General features: G+C 36.8%; 1 protein-coding gene across 2 annotated transcripts in view; it reads right to left on the bottom strand.

Moving 5' to 3' along the window:
• The window catches only part of LOC133519824 (facilitated trehalose transporter Tret1-like), a 32,369-nt gene that overhangs the window by 4,730 nt on the left and 14,057 nt on the right, over positions 1–13,582 (bottom strand). For both annotated transcript variants that reach the window (XM_061853939.1, XM_061853938.1), the window contains 5 exons: positions 9,411–9,661; positions 8,385–8,543; positions 7,215–7,354; positions 1,623–1,855; positions 397–538 (listed from right to left, as the gene is read on the bottom strand). In XM_061853939.1, the coding sequence (XP_061709923.1) occupies positions 397–538; positions 1,623–1,855; positions 7,215–7,354; positions 8,385–8,543; positions 9,411–9,661 (925 nt within the window). The remainder of the gene's footprint in view (positions 1–396; positions 539–1,622; positions 1,856–7,214; positions 7,355–8,384; positions 8,544–9,410; positions 9,662–13,582) is intronic.

Here is a 13,582-nt window from a genome sequence, read left to right as displayed (position 1 = left end):
GGGAGCCTGGGGTCCGCTTGACAACTAACGTATCCGTACGTGTGTGTATACGTATAGGACACATTACTATAAAATAAAATGTGTGGACCCACAGAGCGAGCATATGCGCGAGGCAATTTCCTCCCGCACAAACCAGCCAGTGTAGACGTGCCTAAGCCGAGGCGGCGTGCGCGTTATCCTCGCCTGAATCGCGCGTTTTCCTCGTCGAATTTTTGAGTTATAAAGCTATTTCAAAAAGTGGGGCATCTATCCTGCAATTACTCTATATACAGCGCTATATGGCAGCGCTACTACAAACGTCATATGTTATAGGATTTTGTCGCACTTTTATGGCTATTCTACCCAACGTCGCTTGTTAAGTCAAATTGTTTAGTATGTGTTTAAATAGGTACTTACCCTAAAGACTTCAACAGCGAAGAAGGTGATGGTGTTGACGCCGCACCACTGGTAGATGAAGAAGTAAACGGCCAAGATAGCAAACGGTTTCAGAGCAGACGGGGACAGCAGCGCCTTTACGTAATCTTTCACGTTGGTTAACCTAAATAGAATTAAATATTTTTGTTTTAGACAAAATCATCATAAACCTTGACATATCCGTATATTTTAGTCAAATATTAAAGTGTAGATCTTGGTTATTGTATGGAAACTGGATAGTACTGAGAGAGACTCTTGTTGGGGATGATTTCAGTAAACAATTGTAATTATGATGGGGTGCAAAAAGTCAAAAAAGCTAGGATCGAAAACAATATGTATCCATTGTAGATTAGCTGAAAGCATCAGGGTGCCTAGCCAAGATGCCTAACGATAATCTCTCTGTGTCACTCTTACTTAGTGTGGCATCTTGGCTAGGCACCCAGGATAAGCAACTTTTTAATTAAGTTGTTCCAGCATTACAATGAACTAAGTCCATTGATGTTACGATGAGCAAATTCAATTTTCAGTGAGTTCACATTCACACAATTTAATAAATGGGCCTAGGTCTGTATCACTCATATTTACACAAGTGTCGGGAGTTTACATAAATTACACAACGCAAAGCCAGCTGATAACGTGCCATAATAACACGACAATCACATTTCGTTCCATAGTTACAGTGATTATCATAGCGGCTAGATTATTTTTTTTTATTCATATATAATATAATATTTCTATATCTAAAAATTGAAAATAATTTTTCAACTTAGTAGTTTGAAAACCATACTTTGCTATTCTACTTGCTACACGGGCTTCCCGTGATACAAGAAACTTACGGTTCGATATGGTTCTTATCCTTGAAGCCCTTGAAGGTGCTCTCCTCGTCGATTTCGCAGGTGGACCCTGACAGCTTCACTAGGTAGGTCGCGGCGCGGTTTCGCTTGTCGTGCCATAGTAGGAAGTTGGGCGTCTCTGACATCAGTTCCATGGGTAGCCAGCTAAGTACTTACGGTTCGACATGGTTCTTCTCCTTGAAGGTGATCATCCTCTATATCTCCTCGTTGATGTTGCAACCGGTACCGCGGAGCTTCACTAGCGAGCTCTCGGCGCGATCTCGCTTGCCGTGCGACAGCAGGCAAGCTGGCCCGCGGAGGAGGGTTTAAAAGTTTTTGGCAGCTAGTTCCATGGTTAGACAGTAAAGTACTCACGGTTCGACATGATTCTTCTCCTTGAAAGTGATCATCCTCTGTATTTCCTCGTCGATGTCACAGGTGGACCCACGCAGCTTCACTAGCGAGCTCTCGGCGCGGTCTCGCTTGCCATGGGAAAGCAAGTAGTTTGGCGTTTCTGGTAGAAGCAGCATGCCGAGGAGTGACAGCATGGGGACGATGGCGCTCACGCCAGCTAGGATGTTCCATGTTGTCATGCTGCCGATGACGTACTGGAATAATGTAAGGAGTAGGTAAATAATGTTGTCTGCTTCATTTAAATCATTTATGTAAAGAGGATGATAGGAAAAAGCTCAAAAATAAGAATATTGCATGTGGGTTCGCCTATTTAGAAATTTTTGAAATTCGATATCTACACTAAAAGCGAAAGAAAACGCAAAAAGGCAAACCGAAAAGTCATGTATTTGTAACCATAACATACTGTAATTGGGTTGTTAAAAACTTTACCGTAAAAATACAACCCTTAATAATTTACCGACGAAAAGAAAACAAACAATTTTTCAAGAGAGCATGAGAAAAAGTCGTTTCATGTGTAGTAACAGGCTTATAAATAGACCATGGCCTTGGTAGTTTGATTAAAAAGATACTCGTCAATTGTGAACCGCGTTTCATTTCCATTATATGGCCTCATACAAAGGGAATGCATTTTCTGTCTCTTATGGCCTGATCTACTTTTAAACATACTTCTAAATATTTAGTTACAAACTATAACTTAACGACCTCCTGAATGTCTCTAATTCTTATCTCCTCCGGTTAATTAAATAAAAATCGAATGAGCCTGCTATCTGTATTTATCACTTTGTTAATTTAGCATACATTTGTATGTATCCAAAGTGTTCGCTCATTTGTACCGATATGATATGAGGACATGACATGACACATTATATGACACGCAGCAAAGCTCAAAGTAACCTATGTAAGCAAGGTCAAAGTCAGACATGCGTTTAGGCACCTTATCACATTGTTATAAGGCGGAAAACTTATAGATACAAAAATAACAGTTGACTTTTCTTTGAACTGTTCATTTATTAGCTCATCCGTTCATCACCAAGACAATTCTAAAGAGCCCTTTTTAAGAGCTAATGCAATCATGAAATGTTTCTACGACTTGCGTTATCAGATTAAAATATAGGTACGTTCCAGTGTTACTCATGTTGGAACTGGCTTACAACAATGATGTTGGCATGTGCGTTAGGTATGAACATAGCGTTACCATTCTTATATGCACATGGCACCAGTCTAAACTGTTTTAGATTTTCTTGTTATGATATACTTAGGAGGAAAACGAATCGCCTGGACACCTGCAACACCAGAGGGGTTACAAGTGCATTGCCGGAATTTAAGATGGGAATACGCTCTTTTCTTGAAGGTTTATCGGTACAAAATTACCGCAGATGATAGTTCATTCCACAGTTTAGCTGTGCGCGGCACAGAGTAGGTACCTATATTGAATGTGCGAAGTTTTAAGATGATTTTTTTGGGTCTCTGTTGTTTCCCATAAAGTTTTAAGTCATAATGTATTGTTTGTCCGCGTTTTCGTTAGCCATAATTTGGTTTTTCTCAGAAACGCGTAACTTTTCAGGATTGCCATAAAACAAACCTAACCTAACCTAACCTAACCTAACCTATGTATAGGATAACCTAAGGAAATTCCTGAAGAGTTAACGGTTTCAGAGTTATGACTAATGATAATGTGACTATCATTACATTATGACTTTCAATAATTATGCGAAACAAAGGGATCCGGTTTTTTTTTTCTAAAATATGTAGTTACACATTTGTAAATATCGTTTCATTCTGTTCTGATCGTGTACCTTTGAATGCACAATATATTTGGGAACTACAAATATGGTATTTTATTGATACCACGGAATCTCGAACAACGCACAGGACTAGATCATGGATTATACTGCAGTACCCACGCTGTCCCAATACGGTTTGGGGAGGTGTGCGAATTGAATATGAACAGTACATACCTACGTAACGTATGTAAGTTCCTGTTGGACTAACTTGTTAATAAGAATACTTATATATATTTTTTTGTAATCACTGCAAACACAAGCATATAATGTGGTTATCACGAATATCCTGTTTGCACAGTTCAGCAACAACATTTACACGTTTTTGTTTGCTTACGTGTGCGACAAATTTTATTTTATAGGTCCATACTAATTCCTGCGTTGACATTTAATTAGCATGGTTGAATGAATAAAATATGTAACGTTGGGAACACCACTTGTTCAGATTAATAACAGAATATTTAGAAATTTTAGGTTGCAAATTAGAAGGTACCTACAATTTATTACATATATTTTGTTTTTAATCATAGAACGAATAGAATCGTCGAATCGTAGAATCCTAACCGTAGATTGAGTCAGTTGCATAGCATTAAATTCATTAATATAGTTCGTGTCATGTCATCTACGATGACGCGCAAATTTGTCAAATCCAACCTTTAATAGCATGACAATACGAATCAAGTCATGCGTCTTCGTGAATGACACGATCTGCACATGGTGTTTATTTAGTCACCTGCAATAATTTACGGGGTGAATAAACAGGTCATACTGAGCAACTTTTACTATGGGACCAACCCCTAAATCTCGAAAAAACGTAGCTGTTTCATAAATTTTGGCTATCTGATCTTGACATTTTCTTTGGGAGAGTAAATTTTTTTTACGCGATTTCGGGTTGGTCTCATAGTAAAAGTTGCACAGTATGACCTATATGCTCACCACGTAAAATATTGCAGGTGAATAAATAAACACAAATAAGAATAAGTTATTTAGTTTGTCACCTTTTAGATGCCCTGGAGACTTAAACGAAAACGTGCTCAATTGAAACAAAGTTAAACAAACTAATTACTTTAAAACCTACAACAAAATACTTTTGTACTAAAAGTTTTATTACCAAGATAAGATCCTTGTCATTTCACAGATAACAGAGTAGATGAAATACGTAAATATTAAGTTAAACATGTTTTCATTAAATAATTTACAACAAATAAAAATGCTTAAAGTTTTTTATTATCTATTATTCCAGATAGTTTCTAGGGCTGTGGCTTAACAGAAATATAATTTCATTTCCAAAAATGTAGTGGAAATTAGAGGTATATATTTAGAATATAGAGGGTTAGGTGACAACTAAGGAAATTAGGAATAAGTTCCCCGTAAATAGAATATCGTGATGAAAATACATGATTTGCCTCAATATAAACATAGTATCTACGCTACGTCTTGCTCGCAATTGTACTAATAAGTATTGCAAAATGATCATGTGATAAACACACTACTCTGCTACAGGTAGGAAATTACTGCTGTACTAAAAAAATAACCTTACAATAAATTTGAATTCATCAAATACTAATATTTTAAAATAAATTTAAAAAATATTTATTCTAAAGACCAAAGTCATTCACATGAAACTAAGGCAAAATCCGTCAAAGTTTTGCCGAACAGCAGCATATATTCTAATTTAATATCTCGAACGTAGCGAGGGACTTAAGGGCACGAGGCACAGACGACTCTAGCTAAGTAACAGTAGAGCCAGTAATAGATAAAATCAACTTTACTCTTTTAAGTTATAAATTACGGAATATTTATACGCTTATTATTTATTGGACAAGCCACGAGAGATAGTGGAAAAATTTGATTTCTACCAAAAAAGTACTTTTTCAGTTGCTGAGCTGAAAATACAACGTAAAATTTAAATTAAGTACGGAAGCGTAGCCTCGGCCTTGAACGTGAATTTTAATTTTAAGGTAACGACGTTTTCCTTGAAACAACAATAGGATGACAATGTAATGGATCGGCTTAAAACCGTTCTATCACTGACTTATATAAGGTGCCTGTGACTTCGTGCGAGTAGAGTTTGTAAACAACATATACTACGTTTCTAGGGTTTCGCACCTACATAAGACTTAATGACTTCTTTGTGTAATCTTTCCGAAAAATTGAATCGCAAAATGGTGTTTTTTCGATTCAATTTTTCGAATTCCTTATTAGCTGGAAAGGTCAAATTATTATAGTATTTACGGTATTTAACTATACTAAATAAGTAATATTTGAAGATTTCCTTATATTTCTCTAAGAAACTCCCTTTCAAACCGTCGTCGTCGTTTCGGTCAGTCACTTTGACAGGTCACCGTTTCTCAAACTCATAAACTAAAATAAAAAATAATAATACACTGTTCCATGTACCCATGTACAATCGAAATTCGTCAATTGCGGGCATTTTTCTCTGTAACTCTAATTACGTCTTAGTGAGAGTAAAAGGGAAAGATCCCCGCAATTTGCGAATTTCGGTTTTTGCGGTAGGTCCCCTGGCCTCCTCTCATGTACGAGAGGGCTCGGGCTTTGGGCTATAGTCCCCACGCTAGCCTAATGCTGATTGGGGACTTCATATACACCTTTTGAATTTCTTCACAGATGTATGCAGGTTTCCTCACGATGTTTCCCTTCACCGAAAACCCGCGACCTCCGGATTGAAACTCATAAACTAAAAGTTTTAATTTCAAAGAAACACCAAAACAACCGTGTAACTACGTGAACATTTTGTTTTAACTGTTGTCTTGGGTCACTCAGCATTCTTTCATAGCCTATTGTGTAGTGTCAGCCTTCGTCTAAATGTTAATAGTCAAAAATATAAGGAAATTACTCAAAAGTATGCAATAGAAAAACCTATGTCAATAACATAAGGCAGGAATATCAGTGACTCAACGAAACTGAAGAGTTTATTAACCACATCGTTACGAAGATGATCTACATTCAAGCATTGTATTTTTTCATTAGCATATATTACAAAGCCGTTTTGTGGGCGTGTCTATTGTGCATAATGTCGACGCGATTAAGGAACAGACGTAGTTTGTTGGTCAATTAGCAGTTCTGTGACGTTTTTGTTCGAGATCACGATTGGTTTGTATGGGGTGTTCATTGTTCGCAGTATAGTGGTGGTAAACATCGGTCATTGCATAATTAATACATAATGTTATGAAAGCGTTTATTTGTCTAATGACGCTTAGTGCGAAACAAAAACGCAACTGTTGTTAGGAAATGCACGTGCGTTTGCTACATAGTAAGCAAACTAGCCGGTTTCCGTTCTTATCGAAAAAAAAGATTCATGTTTCTCTTGTGTATCTGCAAGTCGGTATATTAATTAAAGAATGCCTTTGTATTTTCACTTTTTAAGGAGTGATTATGATCCCTGATTATATTTCGTCACTTCATTTTTCAGACATAATTTTATATTAACCATGTAGTTTCCCTATTGTACAGATAGCATCGCACAAATAAGAAGAAAAAAAAAGAAAAAAGAAGAAAAAAGAAGTTCGTTTGATCATCAATTAGTTAAAAAAAAAAGTATTGTTAGGAACTTAGGAACAGTAACTCAACATGAATTAAACTTTCAGCATTGATTCTTAATCCGTACGTCAAAACACACTTTTTTTTAGCTTCTCCATCTACCCCCAATAGAGCACGCTTCTGCGGAATATTTGTTAGTTGTGCGTGTGGAGCAACGCTGCTCACTTTAGTCTGTTTTTAACTTTATTATAAAAAGAAAATAGAAACCTACCGATATTAAAACACCCGTGGAGACGCCGACAGAAGCCAATGCACCCAGCATGCCTCTAAGATGCGGTTGCGAGACTTCGCAAGTGTAAACGCGGGCCGGGGCGCCCACCATCCCGGACCCGAGACCTATCATCAGCCTGCCTGGAAAATAAAACATCGTTTAGTTCTATTACCCTTATCTTTACCCTTGTTTTCTTTCACTTTCATATGATCCATGATTTTTACTGTAGGTACGCTATCTAAACACAGACCGCACCTTCAACGACCCTTCCCTCGGCCAGTTTTGCCCCTGCCGAGTGCGAATTTCCTTTTAGTATCGTTAAATTAGCAGGTATTCAGAAAAGTTACGTCACGATAAAAATTGTATATTTAGGCTATTATGGCTGGATGCAATTTCAATTCAGGCAACTCAGAAACAGTATCTAATTTCCTGCGTATGTATACATTTCATAAACTGATCTTTTTATGCTCCTTATTAAAGTGTGCGTATATAAATCAGCATGTCACTTTAGCGATTCCAGTATAAATAAATGATACCATTGATACCAAATGCCTAATGCCATACGAGCGTACAAAGTAGTACACACCACATGCAACAGGCCTTAAAACCTCTAGACCCAATGAGAAGCCTTGCCAGAGTATTTACATAAGCTTTACAATATGCGAATATATAACTTCCTCAAATCCGATAAGTCAAATCAACATGCAATAAATCATGGTTAAATAGACTTAAAATCCACGGAAATGTTCGGTTTTCATTGCATTATCGGCTTTCTTGAGTTTCATGCTATGAGTATAATGTTTGAATCATGTTCTATCGATATTGATTTTAATTTATCGATAATATGGAATATAACGCAAACTCTGCGTGGGGGCGCAAACTGCGAAACAAACCTACACGATGCATCAATGTCATATTTATTCGTAATAAATAATCTATGAAAACTTGTTAAAAAACTGTTTACGCATACGGCATAGGATATTTAAGTTTCTCTATGGCTTACAGTTTGTACTAGTGGTGCACTCTGGCGGCAGAACATTGTAGTAATATTCCCTATAAAGCGGAGCGAAAATACCTACTCCACTCTCATACAAGTATGAGAAACTTAATTATCGTGAACTATTGTTATAGGTACTGACTGCCGTAAAAATCCTGCGCGACATTGCTTACCGATATAGATCATGGGGATGTTGCAAGCAAATGCAATGAGTAACCAGCCGAGGATCAGCGGCACTTCTGTGATCAAGAGCGTTAGGCGGCGGCCGATCACATCCATGAGGTAGCCGCTGAGAAGGCAGCCCACGGGCGTGCCGGCCGCGCTGAGACTGGCTACAAATAAAAAGACATTTGGATGGGTGTTACGCAGTTAAGGCTGAACTGGGGATACTTTTAATTTTTACCTTTTTTTTGTAAAATTGAACACGGTGTAAAGCAGTTTGGCATATATGTATACATACCTACCCTCTATTTACTGGCGGCCCACTTTAAGAGCGATAATAATAAGTCCAGAATAAAGGCTCATTTAGACGGTCCAAGTACTCGCATGCTAGTTTCATTACATTGCAGCATTTGATCGGTTAGCTAAATTGGATGTAACCTCAATAGTCCGCAATATAGCCAAACTCGCAATACTCGCATGCGAGTTCACACGCCGCGCCTTCTAAATGAGCCATTGGGCTGTGAATGTTTATTATGATTCTCTTACTTCTCTATAGTAGATTGAAACCTTACAAGCTCTATGACTCAATTTCCCCGTGGTTCTAATTGTACATTGAGTACATTTAAATTACATACCGCACCTCATGAATCGCATGCGTAGGCGTAACAAATTTAATTGAACTAATTGCATAAGTATTGAAGAGATATATTTTAAGTTATAAAAAGCAGCATAAAAAGTTCAAAGTACCACTTTGTAATAATAAAAAAACCGGGCAAGTGCGAGTCGGACTCGCGCACGAAGGGTTCCATACCATTATTTATAAAAACGGATAAATAATAATGTTTGTTATATGGGAGCCCCCCTTAAATATTTATTGTATTCTGTGACGGACGGACGGACGGACGGACGGACAGCGGAGTCTTAGTAATAGGGTCCCGTTTTACCCTTTGGGTACGGAACCCTAAAAAAGATGTTCCAAAGGATTTTTTAAACTTCGACCCTTGGAGCGGTGAAAATGAGAGCAAGTGTCAACTCACCAATCCAACTGGCTTCCGTTTCTGTGATGTGTATACTAGATTCATTGCTCTTTAACTGTGGCAGCACTGTAGCGGAGAACCCAAATGCCATGCCGGTATTGATAGTTCCCAGATTGGCCACTAAAGCCGCTAGAATTTGTCTGAGGGCTTTGCCTCTTCCAGCTTTGCTGTTGATAGGCTTCTGAGGTAACGGAGTTTTGGAGATGACGGGCGTGGTTGTGCCATTGTAAACAAATGGCGTGGTGTCGTTACTGAAAAAAAAAGGAAATCAAGTTAATAACACCGACAGAACCTACGCTTTGTCACAGTGGGCAGGGCAGTGCTCATGAACATCAGTTTAAACACATCCCTGCTCATGCTCCTGCCCGAGATTGTCATCTGAGCCGGTTTTGGGCAGCAGTAAAATATTCGGCAGTGCCTGGAGCAGTGAGTGCAAGTGCGAAGTGCAAGAGGCGTTTTTAAGAATTCACTCGTTACATGAAATTAATATATGTGTCATTTTCAAGCAAAAGGTACCACTTTGTCGCTTACTGCCAGGACACCTTGACTTACAATACATGCCACCAGCGGTGGCAGTAATGGCATGATTACAATGAAAACAATAAAACGATACAAAAAAACCGGCCTAGAGCATGTCGGGCCATGCTCAGAGTAGGGTTCCGTAGTTACTCGTCTGTCACAATAAGCTAAACTGGAGCTTAAAGTAGGTATAGTAGATTATTAACCAAGGGATGAACTGTGGATAGTACGTCTTTTTACTATGAAGGGGAAACTTTTTGCGATAAGTAACTCAAAAACAGCTAAACTGATCATGTCCGCTATAGATTTCATTTAATGTCTTTCTTAAGCTCTACTTCCACGATTTTTTTTCATATTTTTTGAACATATGATTCAAAAGTTAGAGGGAAGGGGGGGGGGACACATTTATTTTTCTTTCGGAGCGATTATCTCCGAATATATTCACTTTATCAAATCATGTTTGTTGAAGTTAGTTTTGAAAGACCTTTCCAACGATATCCCACACTGTAGGGGTTGAAGCAAAAAAAATTCACCCCCACATTACGTGTAGGGGAGGTAAAAAAAATAGATTTTTAGTTTTTATTGTACGACTTTGTCGGCTTTATTGATTTATAAATCCATGCCAAATTTCAGCTTTCTAGCACTAACGACCACGGAGCAAAGCCTCGGACAGACACTAGACAGACAGACGGACATGGCGAAACTATAAGGGTTCCTAGTTGACTACGGAACCCTAAAAATGGGCGTATAAATATTATAGTACATACTCACTTTCGAAAACATTACGCTCCTTTCTTTCATATTTCCGGTAAATAATGAACAGACTACAATAGATTGATAAGAGTGTCTGTATTTGTATTGGGATAAGTAAAAACTATAAAGTAAGATTGACATCATAAATATCATAATACCTATTATGTATAGATAGGTATGTAAACTACACACTTTATCAAACAATAAAGTAAGAAGGGGTGTAAAAAAGCCACCATTGAATTTTTATCATATTTTGAAAAGACCAACATACAATACCACCAGTAAAACACGGACTGTTTGGGTGGTTTTTAAAATAAAAATTTGTAAAAAGGTGGCTCCCAATTCGTGGAGATCTTTTATTTTTATATACGTGTGCTCCCGGTATTAATGAAGGCGGTTTGACCGATTTGGAAAATTATTTATTTGCTTTAAACTGTATAGGTTAGTAGTAAAGGTACTCATCAGGTCAGTATCTGTCACCTTTGCAAATATTACATGCACTGATTTGGACACACACTGGACACTTACGAAACTGATTTGGACAATCTTTACAGTAACTCGTATATTTGTTCTCGGAAAGCACCAAATATAGGTCAAATGGAAATGCAGAAAAAATCATAATGGGCGAGAGTCTATGGATATCCCCCCTTATTCCAAATGACCTTACCTGTTACTTAAAAAAAAGGACGTTATACATAGATGAGCTATTGACAAGTAATTACTAATTAGTGATATTGCATAGTTAAAACCTACGGGTGAATACATATTAAATAGGTGCATATCGTTTCCATACGACCTAGGTTTTCTGTTATGGTCTAATTCACCTCTATACAACCGAACATAACTTAGTAGACTAAGTATATTTCCTTCACTTAAAGTAAACAAGATAATATAAACCAAGAATGATGCTTCTCAATGAAGGCTACCTCAAGGTATAGGTATACCGACCTATTGAGTTTTTATTTACCCATATCATCCATAATTATGAACCATTTTCCACTAAGTTATTCGTGGAGACATATTTTAAATAATCCAGTTTCCTGCATCTACTTAAACACGTTTATATAAATTCATTTATATCTTAACGTTAATAATTTTAAATCGCGTTAGGTTTAGTCGCGTTAACGGTATATGCACGTATCTATAAGAATATCTATATAAATATAAATGAGTCATGTAGGTACTTGTTAGGTTAGTTACTTACTTAATTAAACTAAGTTTAACTTAATTTTGTAGAACTAGCTTGAGGTTTTTAAATAACATAGCTTACATAGCTCAATTAGCTCAGCTGTGAGATTTTCATCATCAGTTACAATGTAAAATTTTGTAGCAGAAAGACGGATGCACAATCATATAAAAATCAAATCAATTATAAAAAGAGATAAAATATTTTAAAGAAAATAAATTTATCAGTTGGGTGGTTTTTAAAGCCCCAGTCCAGCGTAGAACAAAATACTACGGTAAGTCATAATAACAGCAATCCAATAACCTGTTATGAACAATGATATTTATTATGTAACGTGTGCCATTTGCGGCAAATTGATAGGTCATAAACTGTAGTCCCGTGACTCGAAGGTGTGGCACCACCCAGCGAGATTATGTGCTCATTGACGTATTTCAGTATTGTTGTAGGTACATGCTTGTAATTAAGATCCCGCTCATTATTTTAAATAAACATGCTGTTATAATTAAAAATAATGAGGTGTTGTGTTACCCACTGTTTACAATGACCGCTTTAAAAATTAGAACTACTTACTTAAGAGAACGTAAGTCCCTAGTTTAAGTTTTACAAAAAGATGAAAAAAATCGTAATACAAAAGCTTAATAAACACTTTCAATGAAAATAATAGTGCACATGATCGGTCCAGCCGTTTTTGAGTTATTGCAAAAGTCTTCTCTTCTTAGTCAAAAGACGTACAAAACACTACAAAGGTACTCCCTTATGCTCGTAATGTAGATACATGATGCTTACTAAAAGCCCCCATTTAGACAGAATGGTAACTACGGTAACCTACCTAAGCATGGCCCGACTTCCTCTTGGCCGATTTTTATGTCATAAAGTTGATTGATTTGACTATTAAATATGAGCTAAACTTCCATTTAAATTACAATCATATTGTAATAGCTTTTTTATGGATATGAAGCCAAAAAAATTTTTGAAAGAGATAAACACTAGAGGTAACGTAGCCTAAAATTAAAAACTTCAAGCCAAACGCAAAACTAATAAACTAATAGATAACTTATCTTTGGACCAAGACCGAACGATGATGATTAAATAGTTAATTATGTATTCCTGTCATGTCATAGGCACGATATCGAAATTGAAATACTAACGGCAAAACAGAAAGAACTTATGTGAACCTGAATTAATATTCTTTAAGAAAGCTTTTTTAAAGACGAGATTAAGCTAGAGCCAAAGATTCATTAATTGTAGAAGAGGTGTAAAATCTATGATAAAATCGTGCCCAACTTTTGTCAAACTAAAGTTAGTTACATAATGAACGAGGCTGACAGCATCATCTACTTCAGCTGTCAGTTTCGAGGCACGGTTTTTCTTAGACCTCTTCTACTATTAATAACTAATACTACAACGAAAGTGATCTCGTGTGACTGTAAACATCAGTAAACTTAACTTAGTTTAAACAATACCTACCTACAACAATTTATCTGCCCTAGAACTTTCTATAACTGACAACAATGTAGCTAACTGCATAATTTAGTTTCTTATCAGTCAGTATTTGCTTAATTAAATGTTGACCTTGACACACTATAGAATATCGGAATATTCCCGTCGACTCATTATTTTATGGTAATTTTATTTACTCGCTAATCTCTTTACGAGGCTGTTCCCAATTTGTCATAAGCTCACTTTTATTGCTCAACAATAAGCATTTAAAATA

The sequence above is a fragment of the Cydia pomonella genome, chromosome 7 (assembly GCF_033807575.1).
Source record: "Cydia pomonella isolate Wapato2018A chromosome 7, ilCydPomo1, whole genome shotgun sequence".
NCBI lineage: Eukaryota > Metazoa > Arthropoda > Insecta > Lepidoptera > Tortricidae > Cydia > Cydia pomonella.
This window is presented reverse-complemented; position numbering and strand designations above follow the sequence as displayed.